General features: G+C 35.1%; 1 protein-coding gene across 14 annotated transcripts in view; it reads right to left on the bottom strand.

Annotated features, from left to right (window-relative positions):
• HMBOX1 (homeobox containing 1) overlaps positions 1-24746 on the bottom strand; it is a 242499-nt gene that overhangs the window by 54554 nt on the left and 163199 nt on the right. For all 14 annotated transcript variants that reach the window (XM_072634822.1, XM_072634826.1, XM_072634830.1 and 11 more), the window contains one exon: positions 8918-9071. In XM_072634822.1, the coding sequence (XP_072490923.1) occupies positions 8918-9071 (154 nt within the window). The remainder of the gene's footprint in view (positions 1-8917; positions 9072-24746) is intronic.

Below are 24746 nucleotides of genomic sequence, written 5' to 3'. Positions count from 1 at the left end.
TGTAGTACCTGTTTTCTTGTTATATTTGTAACACTTTGCAACTTTTCCACTTAAAAGTGCCATGGAATTTTAAAACTACACTCTTCCTCCGCCCTTCTAGCCCTCATATTGTATCTTTCTATTAAAAGAGACAGTAAGGTAGAATCAAAAGAGGTCTGGACTTGGAGTTAAGAAGGCATGAATTTGAATTCTACCTAACACATAGTAGCTCTGTGACCCCAGGGAATTCACACAACCTATAAATATGCCACAAGCAACAACGTAGGTCTTGTCTACTAGGTCATAGATGTGATGTGACTGGTTGAGTTTCTGAGACAGGAGTTGTACACATTGTCAGAAACACAGATTTAGCATACATTTAGCATGTTTAAATCTCAGACTTGTATTTAGGGGTAAATATCACCATATTATATTTAAACCTCCAACAAAGTTCTACTCTAATGCCTCATGATGGTTTGGAAACAGATTTTCTTTATAAAATTTTTTTTTAACTTTCTAACTGATACCTTCTGCTTTTCTAACATCTGAATTTCCCAGTGTAGTATACCTTTCCCTTTCCTTCTCAGGCAGCCATGCCTTAAGGTAATGAATTTAAAAAAAGAGAACAAAATCATTTTAGAAAAATGAATCAACATCTACAACATCAAACAAACTGCTGCCCCCAGCTTAAAAAAAGCACAAATTAACACCATCTATGTTGAACTATATTTTAATTAATTTTTTAAAACATTTCCCAATTACATTTCAATCTGCTTCAGGTACCACTGGAGAGTTCTGCAGGATACTTGCAGCCCACGCAAACTTGATAACTCTATTCTACAGCCTTGATCCTTCACCTCTGCAAAGAAGCAGGAGGATGTTTTTTCTTATATAGATTTTCTTTAGACCCAAGCATGGTCTATAAAATTTTGCAACACTCAATTTTAATTATTTTATTATTATTGTTAATTTCCATTTCCACTGTCATAAAGTGATATAGATTAACAACTCAACAATACAGTTGGACAGCCATTCTGATCCTATCAAGAAGAAACCAGGGCTACTTCTTCCAACATTAATCTAATGAAAATGTACACTAATCCCTCTGAAATGATGTGATGAAAAAGTCCAAAATTCTCATCAAGTACACAATCCATGACCCTATTCCAGCTTTTTCTGAGGGGCAGTACCAATTTGTAATCTAGGGGGTATAGATTATTGTGGATTTACCCAATCAGAAATCAACTCAAGTTCCCTACCTCTGGTAAATCTTGCCTTTCTCTCCAACTCATCTTTCCTGAGCCACATGACTTTGCCATCATGGAATTGCCTCTCCAAATAAACAAGCTTAACTACATATGAGGCTTTTATTTTTGATACAGACCAATAAACAACAAACAGCACACAATGACAACAAAATAACACATAATAAAATATTTACTGTGTAACACAAACCTGACACTTTCTTAGAAGCTACTTTGACTGGGAAATAGTTACTCTGTAGTATAGGATCCATGGCTCATTCTCTGTAATGAGACATGGATTTAGAATCTAATAGACTTTAAAGCAAAGAAAATCAGAGCTTTTCTGGATTTCATCTGTTTCATAGAAGATATGGAACTCAACAGTTGGCCTATCCCAGAGAAAAAATGGTGAGCAGGCAGTGGCAGGTCCATGAAAAAAGGTCTTGTCATCTTTTGTCTGGATGGATGCAGGAGTTTCCAAATAGATGCCCCTGCATCCAGCCTTTTCCCCTTTCAATTCATCACTCAAACAACTGCTAAATAGATATTCTGAATATGCAGATCTATCCATGCTCCCCCATCCCACCAAAGTGTCCCAACACACACACTCTGGGCATGGGGCATGAGGTAGTGGAAAGGAATCAAATTGGGAGATGGAATGTCACATGCAAGAACAAGAAAAACAACCTGTGTTGCCAAAATGTGGAGTATACAGAAGGGAAAGAAATCTAAGAAGATTGGAATGGTAGGAGTAAGTCAGGTTTTCAAAGGCTTTTAAAGTGAAACAGGACATTATATTTGATCCTGAATGAAACATGGCAACATTACAGGAGTGGGTGACACGGTCTGACCTGTAGCAATCTAGGTGTGAGGTGATGATGGCCTGTGTCAGGGTACTGGCTGTGTAAATAGAGAGAAAGGGAAGTTTATAAGATTTCTTTTGAAGACAGAAACGATAATATTTGGTAACAAACTGTTTATGTCAGGTGAGTGTCAGTGAGGAGTCGAAGTATGGCACTGAGTAACTAGGAGGATGGTAGCTGGCTTGATAGTGATTTCAAAGTCCAGAAGAGGAGAGGATTTGAGGGAAAAGAAAATGAGTGTTTGAACATGTTGTCTATATCCAGTATGAGGTATCCAATAACCAGGTGATGTGAGACCGAGTCAGAGAGATTAAATTTGGGACTAGATAAATAAATCTGACAATCATTTGCACACAGGTGATAAAATAAACCCCTGGGAACAGATGAGATCACCAATAGGACAGTACAAAGGGAGAGGAAGACCAAAGCGAGACTCTTAAGGGGCACCCATGGCAAGTGGGTGTGACCTGAAGGAAGAACCAGCAAAGGAGACTAGAGCTTAATAAATGATTACTGAATTGACTCATCTGACCTGAATAGAATATTAGCTCTTAGAGGCCTTATTTTTGTATTCCTAGAATCAAGCCCTATCTCTTCTACATAGCAGGGGCTGAATATTTATCGAACTATTATAAAATATACCATCATCAGTTGGGTAAACCTAAAAATAACAAAACCAGTGAAAAAATCAAATCTTTCTGGCTTTGAGAACTAGATTGCTTTAGTTAGGTGAAGCCTTTTTTGATTTAAAGTTGATACTTAATAGTCTATATCACTACAATATTTTTTATGGAGAAAAGAATGTAAATGTAAGGAGCAACAAAAAAGACATAAGAATGGAATACTTTTATTTTTTGAAAAATTTTCATTTTTATTATGAACTTGGCAAACATCAAACAATATGAACATTTACTCATGCAAAGCTGAAAAAAAAGAGGACTGCAGATGATGCCATGAATATCTATTACATACAGCTTAGTTTGTTTTTAAGCATGTATTAAATTTAATACAGAGGTTTCAAAATTGCCCTGCTTGTCCCTCTCTTCTGGTATTTTAAAATGTGTCATTATTACTTTTTTTTTCTTTTCTTTTTGGTATCATTATCGTTATTCTCCATTCCCCCTATAATTCTCCTTTTTCTAAGATCCCTCAAAGTCTTCCTTTGTAACAAATAAATGTTAGTTAAGCAAAACAAGCTGACATATGAATCCTGTCTGATTTAGGTATATATACATGTATATATGCATACATATTATATATGTGGGTGCATATGTACATGTATATGTACACACGTATGTGTAAAAATTCTCCATCTCAGGCCCATCACCTCTTATCAGTCAAGAGAAGGAAAATATAATTTAACAGCAGGTTTCTGGAGTCAGAATTAGTTGCTGCATTGATTAGAGTCTTTCACAATTGTTTTTTTTTTTTTACAACATTGTAGTCATTGTATAAACTGTCCTCCTGATTCAGCTCACTTCACTCTGCATTAGTTCATACAAGTCCTGATATATTTCTCTGAATCTATCCCACTCAGGGTTTACTCTCTTATACCTGGAAGTTTTATATAGGAATTAAGATACTTACTAAATTTACACACAAACTGATTTTAGGAATAGTTTAACAAAATTATTCTTTTCTAAATAAAAGCAGAAATGGAAAGATAATGGGCCCTGAATATTTGATGTGATGAGATTTAAGATAAAAAGCTTGCATAATATTGGAATAACTATATAGCAGAGAATAAACACCTGTGTCATTCTACTGTGAATTTTTTGTTTGTTTGTTTACTCCTATTTCCAATAATGGTTACCAACGGGTATGTGCATTAGTAAAACTTTGGTCCCATGCTCTTGGATGGTATGGGGAGGCCCTACTTGATTCTGAGTTTGGTATTTAAGGCTAGGCATGACTTTCTTCAAGAATTACAGGCCATTGTTTCCTGCTGTGGTTCATGACCAGGCTACACTGAATACTCAGTTGGGCTAAGGGTTCCTGGATGCTAATTTATTGCAGTCTTCTGCCAAAGATGGGGCTTGGGACCTCAAGAACACCCCACACTAGGTGCTTGTTTGGTTCAGTTTCCAGCAAGGGGTGAAATCCCTGGATGACCCAATGCTGGAAGCTTCTTCCTGATCTGGCTGCATCTTCTGCTCTTTCTCACTTCATCTTCCACCTATGCTAACTTGTATTTGCTGTATGCTTAACAAGATTTTGGCAATCTTTTTATGCAGACTTGGAATTGATGGAGGATTTCACGGATAATTCACCTTGGATTTCTTAATTACTGTTCCTTTTGGAACATTTTTAGAACATTACTGGGGTATTTATGAGGGATCAGGCTGAAAATATGAGTAAAGAGAAAAAATAAATGCAGAACATAATGAAGAAATACTTTAGAATGAAAGAAGTCCAAGGGATAAAACCAGAAGAAGAGAGTAACTAAACAAGTCTAAGGAGAGATTCATAGAAAAGAATATCTGGCCATGAGAACTAGAAAAAAGTGAAAAGAAATATAAAAAAATGGAATAGTCAGAAAAGAAAAAAATGAGAAGGAAAATTAATACCTAAGAACACATGGTAGCCAATCTTTCCTAAGATTTTAACTCTCTGAACATTAAAATAGGACAAATAAAATATGATTTGATTTTTTAAAACTCACGTGGGAAACAACAAATCAAGGAAAAGTAATTTAAGAATCTTTAGACTAACTGAAAATATTACCAAAAAAAAAAACAAACCAAAACCCAAACCCCCCCAAAAAACAAGCTTAGCTGCCACATTCCAAAAAATCATAACTGAAAATTGAAGATCTCTTAGGACCAGAGGTCAAAACTGAAAATAGGAACAATTCACCAGTCACCTCCTAAAAAAACTGCCAAATTAAAACTAACAGGAAAATCGGAGCAAAAGCCCAGAGATGCCAGGTGAAGTCAAAGGAAAAATACTATACTAAGTTAAATGAAAACATTCAAATAGCAAGGAGCAACAGTCATAATCACATAAGACTTGGCAGTGAAGAGGATACCTTAGAATAAGATATTCTGAAAAGCAAAAGATAAAGGTTAACAACCAAGAAGAATTTATCTTAGTGAAAAGGAGTGTGATCCTACAAGGACAAAAAATAGACTTTTAATGATATTAAGGATTTCCTGGCATTTCTGAAGAATAGCCATAATTGAATACTATGCTTTGAAATGTAGGAGTCAAGAAAAATTTAGAAAGATACAGACATTTGGTTAATGGGAAGAGACTACATGGGGAAGAATTATTTACACGACAGTAATAATCTCCCATTATTGTGAGTTCTACAAGGGCAGGGACTGTCTTTTGACTCTCTTTATATCTCTAGGACTTAGCGTGGCACCTGGCATATAGCAGGTATCTAATAACTGCTGACTAGTGGGAGTAGAAACAGGTGTCCTCACACACAGTATCTTCAAAGGTGTCAGAAAAGGTTAAATAAAACAAGCAGAGAGCCTGGGAGTGGTTTTGGTCTGTTTGATGGTCTCAGAAGGAGGAAATGGGAGAGATAGAGAAGTCTAGAGCAGAAAAAAGGAGCAGGATAGAGAGAGGAAAAAATCACTCTCATTAAATAGAAGCATACAGCAAATATGGAGGAAGGGATGGGGAGAATGGGAATCTGGTGAACCTCACTTTCATCTAAACTGGACAAAGGGAGGTTGACAAATCTTCACAAACACACATAAGCAGATACAAACACATAGGGAGTGGTGTAAAAATATATTAAACTCAACTGGGAAATAGATGGGGACAGGGAAAGAGGGATTTGAAAGGGAATGCAGAATAGGAGAGGAAGTAGCCCTAATCTCACGAATGCAGAAAAGTAGAAATACTAAACCTGTCATTTACTGACTATAATATATATGAAGAAACTTATATTCCATAAAAGGCCTTTAAGGAAAGAATTAAAAAATGGAGATTAAATAACTTAATCCTAAAGAACTGGTGGGTCAGAGATCAAATTATAGAAAAAATAGAGTATTTCATCAAAGAAAATTACAACACAATAAAACTCATAAAATGCAGCTAGAGTGGTTTTTAGGGATTAGTCATCAAATAATCTATCTAGTCATCTAAAATAAAATAGTCATCTAAACAGTCTAACTCTAAACAGTCATCAAGAAATGAGAAAAAGGAAAAATCAACAAATTGAGCATGTAATCAAAAGAAACCAGAAAAATGACAAAAACACCCCAACTAAATATCAAAGTAGAAATTCTGAAAATCAAATGAGATTAACAAAAATGAAAGAAAAAAAACAATTGAACTGATAACCTAGAACTCCAAAGCTACTAAATTGTCTATGTCTTTTCACCCAGCTATACCACTATTAGCCCTCTAACCCAAAGAGATCAAAGAAATACAAAAGGTCACATATGCACAAAGCTGTTTAAAACAGTTCTTTGTTTTTTTAGTAGTAAAGATGTGGAAACTAAGGAGGCTTCCATCTATTGGGGAATGACTAATCAAATTATGGTACAGAAATGTAAGGGAATTGAACATAAAGAGATTAAGAAATGAATGTATTCAGAGAAACCTGGAAAGATTTACATAAATACAGAATGAGTTGGGCAGAACTAGAACAATTGATTCTATAACAACATTTTAAGGAAAAACAGCTTTCAAAGACTTGAAAACTATGAATGGAACAATCAACTATATTTTCAGAGGACTAATGATGAAGAAGCTACCTACTTCTTGAGAGGGATGTAATGGACTCAAGATGAAAAATGTCAAAATTTTTTGACACACCAATACGAGAATTTGTTTTGTTTTACTACACATGTTTATTAAATGTATTTTGTTTTCCTTTTTTCCAAGGCAAGCAGTGAGGGGATATTGTGACATCAAAGGGAGATAGGCATCAGGGTAACAAAAAAAGGGGGGGGGGGGAATTGTAGACATGAGTAAAGAAAGAAAGGCAGAAATAACATTGACTAGAAGGACAGCTTTGAAAGCTACACGTTGAGTACTACAGATTGAAAAGAAAACAAGTTGTTTATAACAGAGATCTGCAGTTTCATATCCAATCCTTTTTTGTACTCTGTTCTGATTAAATTACATGTAAAATATTGTGTTCAAAATGAAGCATTATAGTTTGAGTGTGAAATTAACAACAGACAATATCTGTAAAAGAAAAACTAGGATCACAAAGGGGCAGGAATCTATGCCATATAAAGATTATTTCAGAGAATTAGGGATGTTTTGTCTAGAAAACAGAAGGCCTGGAGAAAATGCGACAGATGTCTTCAAGTATTTGAAAAGCTGGAATGGAAGAAGAATTAAGCCTTATTCTCTTTGCCCTAGAGGGCAGAACCAGGAGAAATGGGTGAGAGTTGCAGAAAGGTAAACTTAGTCTTGATGTCTGGAAAAACTTTTTCTTAACAATTAGCGCTATCAAAAGTGAAATTATAGTTCCTCCTTACTGGAGGTCTTTAGCTACAACCTAGATGACAAGGAGCATGGTTTAGACTAGGTGGTCAATTAGTCCCTTCCAACACTGAGACTGAGGGATTACAGGATTCTTGTATGCATCTCCTTCTCTCCACTCAGAAGATGCCACTTTAATAAAGTATCTCATCCCCTTACCTCAACACCTAGATGTTTCTGAGGTTTTGAAGAGTTACATTAAAGAGAAATCAGATTTTGGTCCAAGAGGGAAAAACCAGGAGCAACTGAATCCAAACTACCAAGATGCAACAGTGAAAAGAGTTGGTGGCTCACACATTCAATATCTCTGCATCTCAGTAACACTTTCCATTATCCACTTAAAAGTCTGAAATTTGGATACAAACTTGCCATTTTGAAATCCTGTTGCATTTGCAATTAGCGAAAACACAATGTCAATCCCAACCCCAAAGTATATATGATTACATTCCTATCTATAATATCTCCACATTTAAGCCATACATATTTTCATTGAAATGTTTTTAATATATACAATTCTATTTGATACTCACATTTTACTTATTTATACTACATAAATTCCTTTTAATCTGTTTAGGAGGTTTCCAAGTATTTTCAAAAGAAAAGTTTGTTAAAATTAATTCTTTAAAAATTACTGAGGCTACTAGCCAGGAATCCTAAACTTGAAAAGCTGACATATGAACATGTGCAAAACAACAAATCAGTAAAAATGTTATAAAATGATCTGAATACAGAAGCACTGAAGGGACACTGAGCAAAAGACTAATTTTGCAGGATTAATAAGGGAAGTCTTTCTGGAAGAGGCAGAATTGAAGTGAAAGAAGCAAGAGATATGAACTGGAAAAAGATGAGACTTTTCTAGGAGAAGAAACAATCTTTCCAAAAGAGAATTTTCATTCCAAACAATCTCAATGTGTTTTATAAATGATCTCACTGAGAGTCAAATATTAATATATTATTAATCAGAGCTAGGGAATATAAAAATGAAAATAGTATCAGTAAATAATTCTCTCTTAGAGGCCACTTTAAAAGCCTGACATAAACTGGACAAAAACAACCCAGGATAACCTGAACCAAGATGAGGTCATAAAAATAAAAAGTAAATAAACTGTCACCTAAATCCCAAGGATGAAAAAACAATTATTCATCTTTGAAAACATTCAATGTAAGGGCCATGTAAGATTTAGATTCTAATATGACAATGCCTACAATACTAAAATATTTCTTAAATAGGATTTATATAGAAACCAGGAGATAATCTTATGAAAAAAATAAAAGCAGTTGTTGGATTCTAGTCAAGACTTTTTTTTTCCCTTAATTTCTTTTCTAAGTTTAGGAAATATCTCACTCATACAACTGTTAAGAAGAGGACAAATGTACCTTTCCATGACAGCCAGGCACTCTTTTCTCCAAGTAAATCGGCTACCTCGCCGTAGTCTGAAGGTGCCAGATGTTGCAGTGACTGGGGGAGGTGTCTGTCTCCATTCTGGGTCTTCTACTGGAATGGGAGCAGGCCTCATGCTTAGAGTAGCACCTAAAATAAAAACCATATTTCTTAACAGAATGAAGAATTTTTTTAGTCCTTACAAATGCTAAGAAAACTATGCCATGTACTCCATGAACAAATATACCATATGGTTCTGTCCAATTCCTTCCATTTCAATCTCAAGCCATTAACATACTATTTTATTATAATATCTAGCTCATATTTATTTAGACTTTTAAGGTTCCAAAGTACTTTTCACACATTATCTTACTTGATATTCATGGCCACCCTATAACATAAGTGATATTATTATCCCTGTTTTCCATAGGAGGATTCTGATCTCCCCCTTTAATTTTATTTAAATGGGTTAAATTTTAAAAAGTTAAATTTAACTTTAGGATTAAGATATTCATATTTTGGTAGGGAGTTTCCCCCATCCTTCCAGAGAAATCTTAAACTCTCTTGGGCAAAAGCAATCTAGATTCCTCTACAATGTTTAATAGAAGGACTGGAATTTAAGAATATCTTGAAGAACTAAGTAAATTTTTTTGGTGTAAAATGACACACCTGTACTTCCAGTGTTAAATAATGGGCTCAACTTTATTCCTCAGATTGATAATAATAAATTCTGATTTTTTTTACCTAATAATAATTCTATTATTTAACTTTTCCCTTAGTAAACAATTATTAATTTTTATAATTGAGTATATTATTAAGAGGAGGAATAGTAAAAATGGTTTATGGAAACTTCTTAATATACTACAGGATTACTTAAAATTTTTATGTTTGGAACCTTTCGTTTCCCTCCTCAGTTATTTTTCTTATTAAGATTTTAATTAATAAAACCTCCATTAATAAGGAAAGTGTAACAGGAAGGGGCCATTTTTTCTTGGCAAATTCTTTCTTCTAAGACATTGCTAACTAAATGAGCCTCAGCTATTTTTAAATGTCAAGTACGTTAGAAGAAATATAAACATTTGATATACTAATTACAAGTCATCTTTGTTAATTCATTAAATCAGGTTTGATTGGCCCACTAATCAGCACTGGACTGACCAAATTCCTAATACTATATGTACTGAATATATTAAAAATATTTTTAGAAATTATAATTCAAATTTTTCACTGTCAGACTAGTCTTTTTATCAAATGGCCTGAATTAGTTATGTATTCGTACATTTCTCTTGGAATGCAAGCTTGGGGTGAGGTCTTTGTACTTGTATTTCCAGTGTGTAGCACAGTGCCTGATACATAGTAGCCGCTTTAAAAAATCCTCATTGTTTTAAAGCGTATTTTTATAAATTTGAATGTATTTTGTGTTTACATTAGCTACATTTATGGATTACACTCACCTTGTGAGGGCTTTTAAAACAAAGTAAAAGAGTTAAGTAAGACAAATACTATTGTGACATAATTTAAAAGTGTAATAACCCCACACTACACTCCAGCCCCTCCAAAGTTCTCTAATTTTAAAAAAGTTAACACAAATCTATTTTTTTTCCCTCCAATCCTATACCTTACTGGGAAAAAAATAACAAATATCCTATAATAAATATGCATAGTCAAGCAAAACAAATTTCTTTAACAATGGTGTACAAAATTATATGTGTCTCACGCCAAATGCTAATTTCATCACTTCTATATAAAGGATGGCATGCTTCATCATCAGTCCATTGCAATCATGAATAGTTATTGTACTGATCAAGGCTCTTACAGGTTTCAAGGTTGGTTGTTTTCATAGTGCTGTTATTATTTTATAAATTGTTCTGCTAGTTGTATTCGTCTCATTCTTCACCAGTATATACATAAAAGCCTTTGAATTTATTCATCTTTAAAATAATAATAATGTTACACTATAAAGTGTTAAGCTGGTTCTGCTCAATTCACTTTGCATCAGTTCATTAAGTCCTATTCCCTTTTGAAATCATCTACTTCTTCATTTTGTACAGCATAATAGCAGTACCACATTCACATACCACAATTTATTTTATATTTCCTCAACTGTTTGACATCCTCTTAGTATCTAATTTTTCTGCTATCACAAAAAGAGCTGCACTACACTTTTTTTTTTTTTTTTAACATAAAAAGGCCTATTCCTTTTCCTTTCATCTCTTTTGGCCACAGGCCTAGCAGTAGCATTCCTAGGTCAAAGGGCACACATTATACTAGATGCTTAATGTGTTCATTATTTTATTTTATTGTGTAATCTGGCATGATTTTGTATAATTTTGTGTGTGTGTATGTGTATGTTTTCTTCCCAAAACATACACATATGAAAGTCTTATCTAAAATACTAAATGCCTGAATACTACAATAAGCTTCCTTCACTAGATTCAAATGTAAACTAGAGAGCAGGTGTGAATTCTTTATCTGCACCCAATCCCAGACTGCCCTACAATTCTACCAGCAATTTTTAAAGATTACCTAACTTCTGTAACTTAAATCTTTGAATTTATCAAACACAATGCTATGTTCATTTGCTTCTGTACTTAAATTGTATTACATATAAACTTTTCTATTTCTTTTCAATCAGTAACAGTTTTGATGATTATTCCTTTGTACAATAGCTTGTAACGTGGTATTGTAAGGGCCCCTCCCTTACCACTTAAAAAAAAAAAAATCTTTTGAGATCACTGACCTTTTGTTCCTCTAGAAAAATTTTTACTATTTTCCCCCCAATTCCATAATATAATCTTTTGTTAGTCTGGTATAGCAATGAATAAACAAATTAATTATATCATATTATCATTTTTATTTTTACTAGCCTAGCCCAGTTTTAAGAAATTACTATTTCTCCAATTATTTAGGTAGATCTTTATTTGTATAGAGATTATTTTGCAGTTGCATTCGTATAATTCCTTTGTGTTCTGAACATGTAAAAATCCAATTTTTTTTAACATTTGATAGTTATTTAAATGGTATTTCCTTTTCCATTTTTCTCTGTGGAGTTGTGTTGGTAAAATATAGAAAGACTGATTACTTGTGTGGGTTTATTTCATATCCTGCTTTGTTGAAGCTACTGTTTCAGTTAATTTTTTTTGTTAAATTTTAAAGTATTTTTTAAAAGCAGGCCAGCACATTATCTACAAAAAGTGATAATATTGCTTCTTCTTTACCTATGTTTATTCTCTCAATTTCTTTTTCTTATCCTGTTACTATGGTTAGCACTTCAATAACAATATTAAATAGTTACAGTGGCAATAGATATTTTTAATTCCTGATCTTATTTTACGGCAAAGTCCTCTAACATTTCTCCATTAGAGATGATAGTAGCTCTTGGATTTAGATAAATGTCTACCATATCAAGGAAAGGTTTATTTATTCCTATGTTTTTTACTGTTTGTTTTAAACAGAAATGGTTATCATTTTGTCTCAAAGGCTTTCTTTATCTGCTGATATCATTACATCATTTAAATTGGTATGGGTTTTGTGCTACCAATATTGGACCCAAATTTATATCCCTGGTAGAAGTCCAACCAGGTGATAATGTAAAACCTTATAAAATATGTTGCTGTATCCATAGGGAAATATTTTATTCAGTAGTTTTATGCTGAAATTTATTGGGGATAGTAGAGTGCTGTATTCCTTATAAGGTAGATGCTAAAACCTGTATGATCCTGAAAGTGCTGCATGGTACTTGACTTCATTCTTTCAGGTTGTTTACAGTATTTTCTCCTGGACCTGAGAGTCCTGGATTTTGGCTATAATATTTCAGAGAGCTTTCATTTGGAGCTTTCATTCATGGGCTGACCAATAGATTCTTTCGGTTTCTACTTTGCCCTCTAGTTCTAAGATATCTGTGACATTTTCCTTTACAATTTCTTAAAATGTGACGTCTAGACCTTTATTTCTATTCATGGCTTTCAGGTAGTTTGCTAAATCTTAAGTTATCTTTCTATCTATTTTCCAGGTCAATTAGTTTTTTTCCCTATGAAATATTTAATATTTTCTATTTTTTCATTCTTTTGACTTTGTTTCATTATTTCTTGAAATTTAATGGAATCATTAGCTTCTATATAGTCAGTTCTAATTTTTAAGGAATTGTTTTCTTTAGTAATGTTTTGTACCTCTATTACCAATCTACTAATTCTCTTTTCAGAATTTTCTTGCATACCTCTCATTTCTTTCCCCAGTTTTTCCACTATTACTCTTATTCGATTTTTTAAAATCACTAAAAAAAAACAAACCAAACCCAAAACAAAAAAAAAACCTCCTTAATTATTCCAGGAATTCTTGTTGTGCTTGCGTGTGATCTGTGCTTATAGATGTTTTCAACATATTGTCTTCCGTATCTTGAGCTTCAATAACTTTTCATGGTCAGGTTTTTTTTGTTTGTTCGTTTTTCTAGCCTACTTCTTGACTTTGAATTGTATGGGTTCTGTTGTCTTCTTGGGGAGAGGGAAAGAAAGTCTGGCCCGAGTTTTTGTCTTTTCCTGTCCTGTTACTTTCACAGCTCAGTGTGCGGGGACTATAAGCTTTCAGTGTTTCCAAAATGGTGTGATCTAGAGACACATCTGTTCGTTGCCCTTTTGAGGTGAACTCTGCAAGTTCCTGATCTAGGTTTGAGTCTGTTGCCTTGTGTGTGGTTGAGTTTCAATAGAATACTGATGGTTCAGTCACTGTTAACCTTTGAGAGGATCTGCAGTTTAAGAATGACTAAACTGCTGACTTTCTTTTGGTCTTGATCTCTTGCTTGGTTATTCCACTGCAGGCTTATGTGTGGGATTAAAGGTTGGAACTAAGCTGCTACTTTGCTCTTGGGCTCAGAGCCATATAGCTAAGTCTCTGGAACTTGATCCTTGCTTCATATATAGATAGTTAAGACTTGCTCTATTGTGACCATTCCTCTCTGCCCTAACAATGTGACCTAGAATTGGGCAATAGGTGATAGAGCTTTCAAATGGCATGCAATCCAGCTCCCAGTGCTAGTTCAGGGGGTCCCCTTAGAACTCTTTTTGCCATAGTGCTTGCTGCCCTGGTATTCAGTCTGAGCCTCCTTACAATTCCTGGGTTACAATGTTCCCTGCAGCTGGGCTATACTCCTTGCCAGACTCTTCTACCCACCTACCCAAACCTCTACCATTGTTCACAGATCTCTTCATCTTCCTAAGCTGATCTGGGCTGGAAAAACGATTCACTGTGATTTTTTCTTGGCTTCTCTGATCAGAATTTGGATTCATGCATTTTCTAGATTTTTGTGGAGGTAGTAAGCTAGATGATCTGGGTAAAAATGCTTCCTCTCATTTGCCATCTTGACTCTCCCTCAAAACTGATTTTCTATTCTATTTCCCACAGAAGCTATTCTAAACCTTTTCTTATTGCCTTCTCCTAATGTACAACAGCTAAAGACTTTAACTCTTATTTTTCTCAGAAAGTATGAGTCTATTCACTGAAGTTTCCCTTTTCTTCCTTAAAATCCTTAAAACACCTAAAAATTACCACTTGCTTCAGTTTCTGGTAATATAAAGAAGTTCTTCTTCTTACAGAGTCAACTGGTTTATCAACATGGCAGTGATTTCTAAATTGCTAAATTTGGTAGTCTTTTATTTCTCACCACTCTATCTTCTCATTATTCTCTCTGAATCATGTGTCACTGTAGAATGACCTATCCAACTGGATACCTTTCTTTTTGCAGGTTTTCAAGTTCTCCTAATTACCTGTCGGCCTCCTTTGACTCAGTTTCCTTTGTTGGCTCATCATCTATAACATGTCCCCTCATTTCATATATAGTTCCCATGCTTTGACTAGAAGTGTCTGCTCTTCTCTTCTCTGCATTTTATTATTTGCTGATCTCTTCAGCTCCATAAATTTAATCATCATCTTTATGCTAATGATTTCTAAATATGTATATGTAGCTCAGGTCTCTCTCTTGAGCTCAAGGAAATCTCTAACTGCCCATTCTAAACTAAATGCCCTGCAGCTATTTCAGAAGAATATATCCAAAACAGAATTCATTATCTTTACTATAACCGCCCCCTCCCACTCCCCCCGCTTTTATGAACATCTCTATTTCTGTTAAGAACACCAGCATTCATTCTTTCAGTTACCCAGGTTCACAACTTCGGTGGAACTTCTAAATGCCTCTATTATTTCTACCATCCTGTCTTTGGCATCCAGTTCCTTACCATTATGCTACCACTTTAGTGCAGAACCTCCACCTCTTGCCCGAAGTATTGTAATGCCCTCCTAATTGGTTGATCTGCCTCAAATCTCATGACTCTAATCCATTTTCAAAATCTTGTCAAAGTGATTTTCCTTAAGCACACATCTAACCATGTCATTACTGTAGTCAATAAACTTTAGTGGCTTCCTAAGTTCAATTATAAATTCCTCCATTTGACTTTTAAAGCTCTTTTACAACTTAATTACAACCAACCTTTTTAGTCTTACTATATCTCTCCACAGCCTCACCAATCTAGCATTTTTGCTGCTCCTATTTAAGGCAGTTCATCTCCTAGACTTTGTGCTGGCAGTTCCCCATGCCTAAAACAGAATCCTTTTTCATCTAAGACTCTGCTAAAACTATATTACATATCAAGCCTGCTAGTATTTCCCCTTTCCTAAGCTTCTGTGTATTTATTTCATATATATTAATATAAGTATCTATTCTTCTGCCCTCCCATCCCTCATAAACTTATAAGCTTCCTAAGAAGAGTTTCACTTTTGTGTTTATGTCCCTAAGAGCCTCTCATATAGAATTCCTAGCCCTCAGCTGAAAGCTTAGTAAGTGCTTGCTGACTGTGTGATGGATAGAAATGCACTCCTGTTACCAAAAGCCTTTCCAGCATCTAAAGTGTACCCTTTTCTGATGTTCTAAACAACACTATGATTCTTGGTATGTATGTGTTCCTTACACTACTTGATTAGTACAACGTATTTATGTATGGAATTTTACCAAACATCTTGTCTGAAAATGTTTCCATTAAAATGTACTTAAATAAAGAAACATTCAAAAAGTTCCATGAAAATGAAGGGATGATTTTTTTTGCCTTCTGGTTTCTATTAGATAAGAATTAACTACCAAAATGGGCAATGATTAAGAGTGATAATCCTCTGAAGGGCAGGTTCACTTGGTTAGTATGTGTCAAGGTAAGCTATGGCAAGTCCAACCCCCTTTACTTTAGTATACAAAGGCTGATTTCCTACTCCTACTCCAATTGGGAAACCCAATGAACCTGGCCTCAATCCCAATTCTTTCCTTAGCAAAAGAACAGGACTAGATTGTACCCCCACCAAGGATATCCCAGATCTTGTTTTTCAGAATTATGTTCTTCTGTCAATATTCATTCTATAAAAACAAACCCAAACTTTAGGAAAGGGGTTGCAGAGTATCCCAATAGTGATTATGACTTAGCATTTTCATGAAAGTTTCTAGTTAAGTTGCCAATACATCATTTGGAGCAACACATTCAACAAGAATAAAATGCTAGTCAGGAAGACAGGATGAAGACATTACTTTAATATCTATAACATTTCTATGTAACAAATTTAAAGGTGTGTGTGTGTGTGTGTGTGTGTGTGTGTGTGTGTGTGTGTGTGTGTGTGTGTAGAGGCAGCATGGCACAATGGACAAAGCACTGGCCTCAGGAGTCACAAAGACCCGGAATCAAGCCCTACTTTTGATACAAACTGCCTCTGGGACCTTGAGCAAATCACTTAACCGCTTAGTGCTCAAGGACTATAACGTACAAAGAACAAACAAACACACAAAGTTTTTGTATAGCATTTAGAGTTTATTAAGTACTTTATAAACATCATCTATTTTGATCCTGATAATAAGTGCTTAAATGCTATTGAGGCAGAGAGAGGTTAACTGACCTGTCCACAGTCACAGTGCTAGGAAGGTAAGGCAAGAAGATACTAGACAGAATTTGAACTTAGATCTTCCCAAATCCAAGTCAAGAATTCTCTCCACTGAAACACTGGACTGCTTCGCTAAAAAGAAATTTCCTAATTTGAGAGATTACGTAACGGTGAAATCACAGGTCTAGACCCGCTCTCCATCCTATACACTTACTTTACTTTTTGAAGGTCACATTTATCTCCTAGAGATAAAATCTTTTCACATGGCAAAAGACTACATATTATATTAATTACAAAAGAAGGAAATATGGTGCAGAGCCAAGGTGGCGGAGTAACAGCATGGACTTTCTAGAGGGCTCCTGCCAAGTCCAGTCAAATACCTGTAAAAATGATCTAAACAAATTCTGGAGCTGCAGAACCCACAAAATGATGGAGTGAAGCAAATCTCTAGCCCAAGACAGCTTAGAAGGTCACCAGGAAGTGTCATGCTGAGAGCAGAATGCAGTACAGTGTGGGTCACAAGTGCACAGAGGGGACCTGAGCAGGCCTTGGGGAGACTGAATCTCTCGTACCTGTGGTGGTTTCCAGAATTCATGACCCCAAAACGCTGAGGATAAATTGGAAAGGCAGTGGAGAAAAAGCCTGTGGGACCAGTGCTGGAGAGTGAAGTGGTCTGGCCCCAGACCCAGGGTGACAGAGGGTGGAGAAACCCGCAGTAGCCAAAGCAGCAGCACAGGCAGCTGCAGACACCGTTTCTGGAGCTCTATGCTCACAGATTGTGGGGGGATCAAGTGGCTGACATTATACCCCCCACTCCTACTGGAAGCAGAAAACTACCTTGACAAAGAGCTCAAAAGTCAAGTAAATGGCTGGGGAAATGAGCAAAAATCGAAAAAAGAATCAGGCTACAGAATCTTACTTTGGTGACAAGGAAGACCAAAGCATGCAAACAGAAGAAAACAAAGTCAAAGCTCCTCCGTCCAAAGCCTCCAAGAAAAATATGAATTGGTCTCAGGCCATGGAAGAGCTCAAAAAGGACTTTGAAAATTAAGTAAGAGAAGTAGAGCAAAAATTGGGAAGACAAAAGGAGAAAATATTTTAAGTCCTGCCACTATTTGGTTGAAGAATTAAGGAGATAGTAAATAAAAGATAACATATAAAGTTTGACATTTGGCATTAATGGAAACCAATGTATTACTGATAAAGGCTCTTCTAAGAACCTGAAAAGGTGTTTTCCTGCAACCACTGTTTTCTTGCTTCATTTATCATTAAATTAGTTATTATTCATATTGTAATTCTCTTCAGCCAGGTAGATAGAAATGCAGTGATTTGCAGTTCATCTGGGATGAGTACTATTTGGAGCTAGTAGTAGAAATAAGGGTACAGGTTTGGGAGAGATTAAAGAGCTAGAAGAGTCACCAATCTTGAATATCCATTTGGTTACAATTTAAAGCATCAGGCAAACACAAATGTAGTTAACAATATGGAAAAACCTTTAGTACCTGTTTAATTAGGGTCCAGGTCACTGAGAAGCATTAAAATGACGGATACTCTAATTTTGACCTGTTTGGACTTTATTTATTAAATGTTTGTTGAGTAACTGACATAAAAAGAATTTATTAGATATTCCTTCTCTTTTATAACATCTGAACAGACTTTGCCAAGAGGAGGAAAGACATAATTAATTTGGCAATTATATTTCATTAACACTTCTAGAACCTACGACTGCTGTGATACTCAGTAATCTCTCATTCTTTGAGGTTCACATCATATAGGTATATCATCCTATCCAAAGCTCGAAGGTGATTATCTATTGACCTTCAAGTCATTCTTCTTCCATTCAGGGACTTCAGTAACTGTGTTCAAACTTCCCCACCACCTAAGTCCTTCCTCTCCTCTTGAGAATACCCATGCAGATATCACTAAAATTCATTAGCCTTTGCATTCTACCTCAGTCATACAGTGTGTTCTACCTTTAATCTTATCATTCCCCACAAAGCATACAGGCAGACAATAAGCAATTATTAAATGCTTACAATGTACACTTGAGAAAACTGAGGTTCAGAGTGATTCAATGACTTTCCCAGGCTTGGGTACAGTGATGGAAAATGTCAGAGAAAGGATGTGAATTCGAGTCCTCTCATCAAAGATAGCACCCATCTCCTTAACTTTCTAATTTCTGGCCAGGAAAACATCACCTGGTTTACATTCAGGTTTACAACCTCAGAGTCATCCTCAATTTTATACTTCTTTTTCATCTCCCAAATCCAATAAACTGACAAATCTTTTTGATTTGACCTTCACAACAATTTTGGCAATTTACCCTTTGTCTACTGACACAGCCAGGGAGCCCTAGTTCAGAACCTTATCATCTCAGGCAATACTGCGATGGCTTCCTAATTGGTTGCTGAAATCCCAATCTTTTCCTTCTTTTCTCCATATAGCTGCCAGGCTGATATTCCTAAAGTTCTAGTCTGATGAAATCATAACCCTGTTTAAGAAGCTTCAGTGACTCCCTACAGAACCTAGAATAAAATAAAAATCCCTTTTAAAGCCCTTTATAATCTGTATCTAACTTGTCATTCCAAACTAATTTCCCCACCAATGATCAACATCCATATATTAAATGCTTATTATGTGCCAAGGACTGTGGTAAATACTGTGTATGAGAAGAAAGAACAAAAAAAGTTCTTGTCCTAAGAGACTTATACTTGGAATTTTTTTTTAAGTCTAAATTATGTCATTTGCTTTAACAATGTTTTATAGATCTTACTTTTCAATTCTAAGCATACTGGCTACACTTCTCTGTATTTTCTTCAAGTAGCTGGCATCCCCACCATTATCCTTTCCCTCCATTTGAATCTTGAAATTATCATATAAAGATATAATTACATTTTAACCAAAGAAGACAAAACCCTGAAAAGATAACACATGTACATTCTAGGGTTGATGTGAGGATTAAATGAAAGTGTGTATGTAGTATGAAAATATGTGGAGTATTTCACAAACTACAATGTGCTATATGGGCTATTATTTAACACACTAGATAATGTACATTAAATTCTTTGTAAACTTTAAATATATCTATATCTAGTACTTCAATGCTACTGGAACTGACAGTTTCTGTGAATTCTAATGAATTGAGGGCAAAGTAACAGTTTTGGAGATAAAAATATTTTTTGCATGTTCGTTGCAACAGTCAATAATGGGGTAACAAGTTATCAGGAACTCCTCCCTCCCTTCTGCTCTTGGAATTTCTTTGACCTGTCAAATCCCCCATGGCAAAAACATTTAGAACTGGAGAGTCTGAAGGCAATGAGGAGTGAATGGGGTGCTTAAGCAAGTGACATGATGAAATTTGTATTTTTGGGAGAAACTTGCAGGCAGTTTGTGAAATGGATTGAAGGGGAGACACATTAGAAAGAGACAAACCAGTTTAGATTAAATGAATTAATTCTGGCACTACTTTGGTAAAAATGACAAATCTGAAGGGAGAAATATCACACATATTTCAAAGAAAATGCTCACAACGGTTTTGTGGTCAATAAGGGTTATAGAAAGGTAACTGAAAGTTCACTGGGTGGAGAGAGCAGTGCTCTTGAAGCCTGGGTAACAATGGTTGATGGTTAGGAGAGAAGAAAATTGTGGGGGCATAGCCTATGAGGTAGTTGATTATACATGAGAGACAGGGGGAAAAAGTGAAAGATGAATTTCTAAGATTTTAATTCCTGCTGATTGGGAGCTTCAACAAAAATAACAAAGTTTAAAAGTTATTCTAAACGACTGTGTTGAATTCTATCAGATATACTGGGTTCAAATTGACAGTAAGATATCTAAAAGCAAGAGTCTTTTAGATAAATAAATTTAGTATTAGCACTCACAGTAATCACCAATTCAATAAGCTTAATTAAACAGATACCAAGTATGAGTATTGGAGAAACAAAAAAAAGGAAAACAGTTTTTCCCTTCAAGAAACTTGTACTCTATTGGTCAGCGTTAGAAATTCAGGTCTGAATATCATTAGCAGGCAGATAATAGTTCGGTGCTTCTAGTCTTTAGTATATATTTTTGTTACCTACTTACAAACTGGGTCCCTAATTAGAATGTAAGCTCTGTGAACAGGAGTGGAGGCTGTTTTGCTTTTGTCTTTATATTCCCAGTGCTCAGAGTGAACTGGTGCATAGTAAGTAAATAAATACTGACTGACAGGTTGATCCTTTCATCTGAGTATAGAGGGAAGAGATCAGAGGCTTTGTGCTATGCACTTTACAAATATCATTTGATCCTCACAACAACCCTAGGATGTAATGGTGTAATTGTTATCCCCATTTTACAGATGAAGAAACGGAAGTCAAATGGATACGGTGGGTAGATACTTGTGTATAAATCATCTATTCATCCATCCATCTACTGAGTTTTCCAAGATTTTAGCAAATAATTTGATAAAATAATAACTTGATAAAAGTTCCTATTCTCTTCTTATGGAAAAAGTAGATGAATGGTGGGCTGGGGTGAGAGTACATTTAGGTAGATGTGGAACCTGTTGAATAGTTGGATTAAAAAAAGAGCTAACAGGTTCAATGACAACTTAGAAAAAGGTCACGGAACACTACAGGTATTTCCACTTGGCCTTGTGCTGTTTTGTATTTTTTACTATTTTTATCAATAACTTATATGAAATGTTTATCAAATTCACATACAGCACTTATCTGGAAAGGATAACTGACACAGTGGATGCAGAATGAAGATTCAAAAAAGATCCCTAGAGGTTTGAAACTCCCTATTTCTGTCAAAGGCACCAATATCTTCCAGTCTCCATTTTGATACCTTAGTTTTATCTTCCACTGATCACTCTTACACATCTGACAAGAAATTATCAAGAAAAACTGCCCTGGTACCTCCTGAGACTCCAAAAGGAAAACTCCTAGGAATATCGTAGCCAAATTTCAGAGTTCCCAGGTCAAGGAGAAAATGTTACAAGCAGCCAGAAAGAAACAATTTGAGTATTGTGGAAACACAATCAGGACAACACAAGATTTAGCAGCTTCTATACTAAGGGATCAGACTGGCTTGGAATATGATATTCCAGAGGTCAAAGGAGATAGGATTAAGACCAAGAATCATCTACCCAGCAAAACTGAGTATAGTACTTCAGGGGAAAAAAATGGAACTTCAATGAAATAGAGGGCTTCCAAGCATTCTTGCTGAAGAGCTAAATAGAAAATTTGACTTTCAAATATAAGAATCAAGAGAAAAATGAAAAGGTAAATAGGAAAGAGAAACCATAAGAGACTTATGAGAGTTGAACTGTTTACATTCCTACATGGAAAAATGGTATTTGTAACTCATGAGACCTTTCTCAGTATTAGGAGAGGGGAATATATATGTGTGTGTGTATGTATGTGTGCATATGTGTATGTATATGTATGGGGGGCACAAAGTGAGCTCAATACGAAGGGATGATATCTAAAAAATAAAATTAAGTGTTGAGAGGAATGTACTAGGAGAAAGACAAAGGGAGAGGTAGAATGTAGTAAATCACCTCACACAAGAGGCAATAAAGAGATTTTATAATGGAAGGGAAGAAGGGGAAAGTGAGAGGGAATAAGTGAGCTTTCCTTTAATTGGATTTGGATTCAAGAGGGAATAATACACTCTGAATTAGGTATGCAAGTTTATCTTACCCTGCAGGAAAGCAGGGGGGAAGGAGATGAGAGAGGGGGGATAATAGAAGGGATGGCAGATTGGGGGAAGAGGTAATCAGAAGCCAAGACTTTTGTAGAGGGACAGGTCAAAGGAGAGAATAAAATAAATGGAAGGAGGGACAGGATAGAGGGAAAAATAGGTAGTCCTTTACAACATGACTGTTATGGAAGTGTTTTGTGTGACTATACATGTATAACCTATATTGAATTGCTTGCCTTCTCCATGAGGGTGGATGGGGAGGGGTAAGAGAGAGAATATGGAATTCAAAGTTTTAAAAATCAATGTTAAAAATTGCTTTTACATGCAACTAGTAAGTAAGACACATATAGGCAATGTGGTATAGAAATCTATCTTGCCCTACAGGAAGATAGAAGGGAAGAGGATGGAGGTGGGCGCTGATAGAAGGGAAGGCAGTTTGGAGGAAAAGGTAATCAGAATACATGCTGTCCTAGGATGGGGGAAAGAGGGTAGATGGAGAGAAATTTTTAAGTTTAAAATTTTGTGGAAGTGAATGCTGAAAACTGGAAATAAATAAATAAATAAATAAATAAAAACTATGGCAATTCCACAATGTCTCAGAATTTTGTCTTTTGGACTTGGTATATTTTACTTTGGGTGAAGGTTCTTGGTAAGTCTAAATTTCCAAATAGGGGTTCCAAAGATTTATAGAATCTAAGAAGAAATAAACACTTATAAGAATCAACCTTTTACCTCTAGATGAATGGGCAGGAGAATTTTTTTGTGTGTGGGAGAACTGGATCTATGATTTCATTGATTTAGAATCCTTCTAATGAGGAAAACTCCCTTAATCAACGAAGATTTGTACCTACTCTATAATACAGTCTCAGAAAGTTGTCTGGGGCATTGAGACATTAAGTATTGTACCCAGGGCAGTATATGTGTCACAGTAAAGACGTGAACCGAATTCTTGGTGGCTGCAAAACCAGCTCTATCTATGATCTCATGTTAAATCTCCAGTTAGTAGAACATAGCCCTTATATTTAACATATGCCATAAAATATCTCTTTCCCTCTGAAGCCAATAAGAGGTAACTAGTATTCACTGATTCTGATCTTAACTTTGAATGCTAAGTCGCTACTACCTCTCAGTCAACTTTAGTGCACTAAATATCTGATTTAAAAATGTACAGGCAAAAGCCAAGGGAAGTCCTATAAATCCTCTATAATGTAGTAATGTTTTATTTTTTAAAGTTATCCAGACTAAATTTAGGACTTCTATTCCTTTTTAATGAGAAATATCTGCCTACAAATATTTCCAAAAGAAACTAAACAAAGAACATTTGGTCAGTTTCTATCAGCTAACATTTTCACATGTTTTGTCAAGCTTTGCCTCACTCTGGGAAATTCAGATGATTTTACTTATCAGAAAAATTAATTAGACTATAATCAAGGAGTCTTGGTTAAAGTAGCTTTAAATACTATTTCTACTATTCTTGCTAATAAGCCCATATCCATAGAAACTTATCCTACTTTTACCCTCCAAATGCACAGAGGATTAGAAGATACCCAAAAAAGCAAACATGTAAATTCTATAAGAATTTATGTGGGAATTTATTTAAGAATAATTCTTATCTGCCCTGCATATATACACACACATATATATACATATATATACACACATATATACATATACATATATACTTGTTTTGATGGCATTTACCTCTTTTAACAACGCATTTTATTGATGCTTTTGGTGTTTACTTAAGTTACTTCAGGACCACCTCATGACAAAAGAAAAACAATAAAATAAAACAAAAAAACACAATGACTCTTATCTGGAAAGATACACAACAATTAAGACCTTGCAGTCTCTGTGTTTCTCTGACATATATAGGAAATTTCCTGTGGGTAGGGTTGTTCCATTTTTACCTTCATATCTCTAATGTGTAGTACAATGGCAGATAAACTGTAATCACTTGATAAATGCTTATATGCTGAAGGGTTGTGTCCATTCTCTAGGACTTCACAGTTTCTTCAAGTAGTCAGAGTTCAATTTTCTTTTAATGATTTTTTTCCAATTACATTATTATAGTAGTTGAATGTAGTTCTCTTTTTTTGCTCTTTATCAGTTCAGTGTTCTCATATTTCTCTGAATTTATTATTGAACAACAAATTCCATCACATTCTTACACTGTAGTCTTTTTAATCATTCTCCAACTGAAGGATGCTCATTTTATTTCTAGTTTTTTTGCTA

The sequence above is a fragment of the Notamacropus eugenii genome, chromosome 1 (assembly GCF_028372415.1).
Source record: "Notamacropus eugenii isolate mMacEug1 chromosome 1, mMacEug1.pri_v2, whole genome shotgun sequence".
In the NCBI taxonomy this organism is placed as follows: domain Eukaryota; kingdom Metazoa; phylum Chordata; class Mammalia; order Diprotodontia; family Macropodidae; genus Notamacropus; species Notamacropus eugenii.
This window is presented reverse-complemented; position numbering and strand designations above follow the sequence as displayed.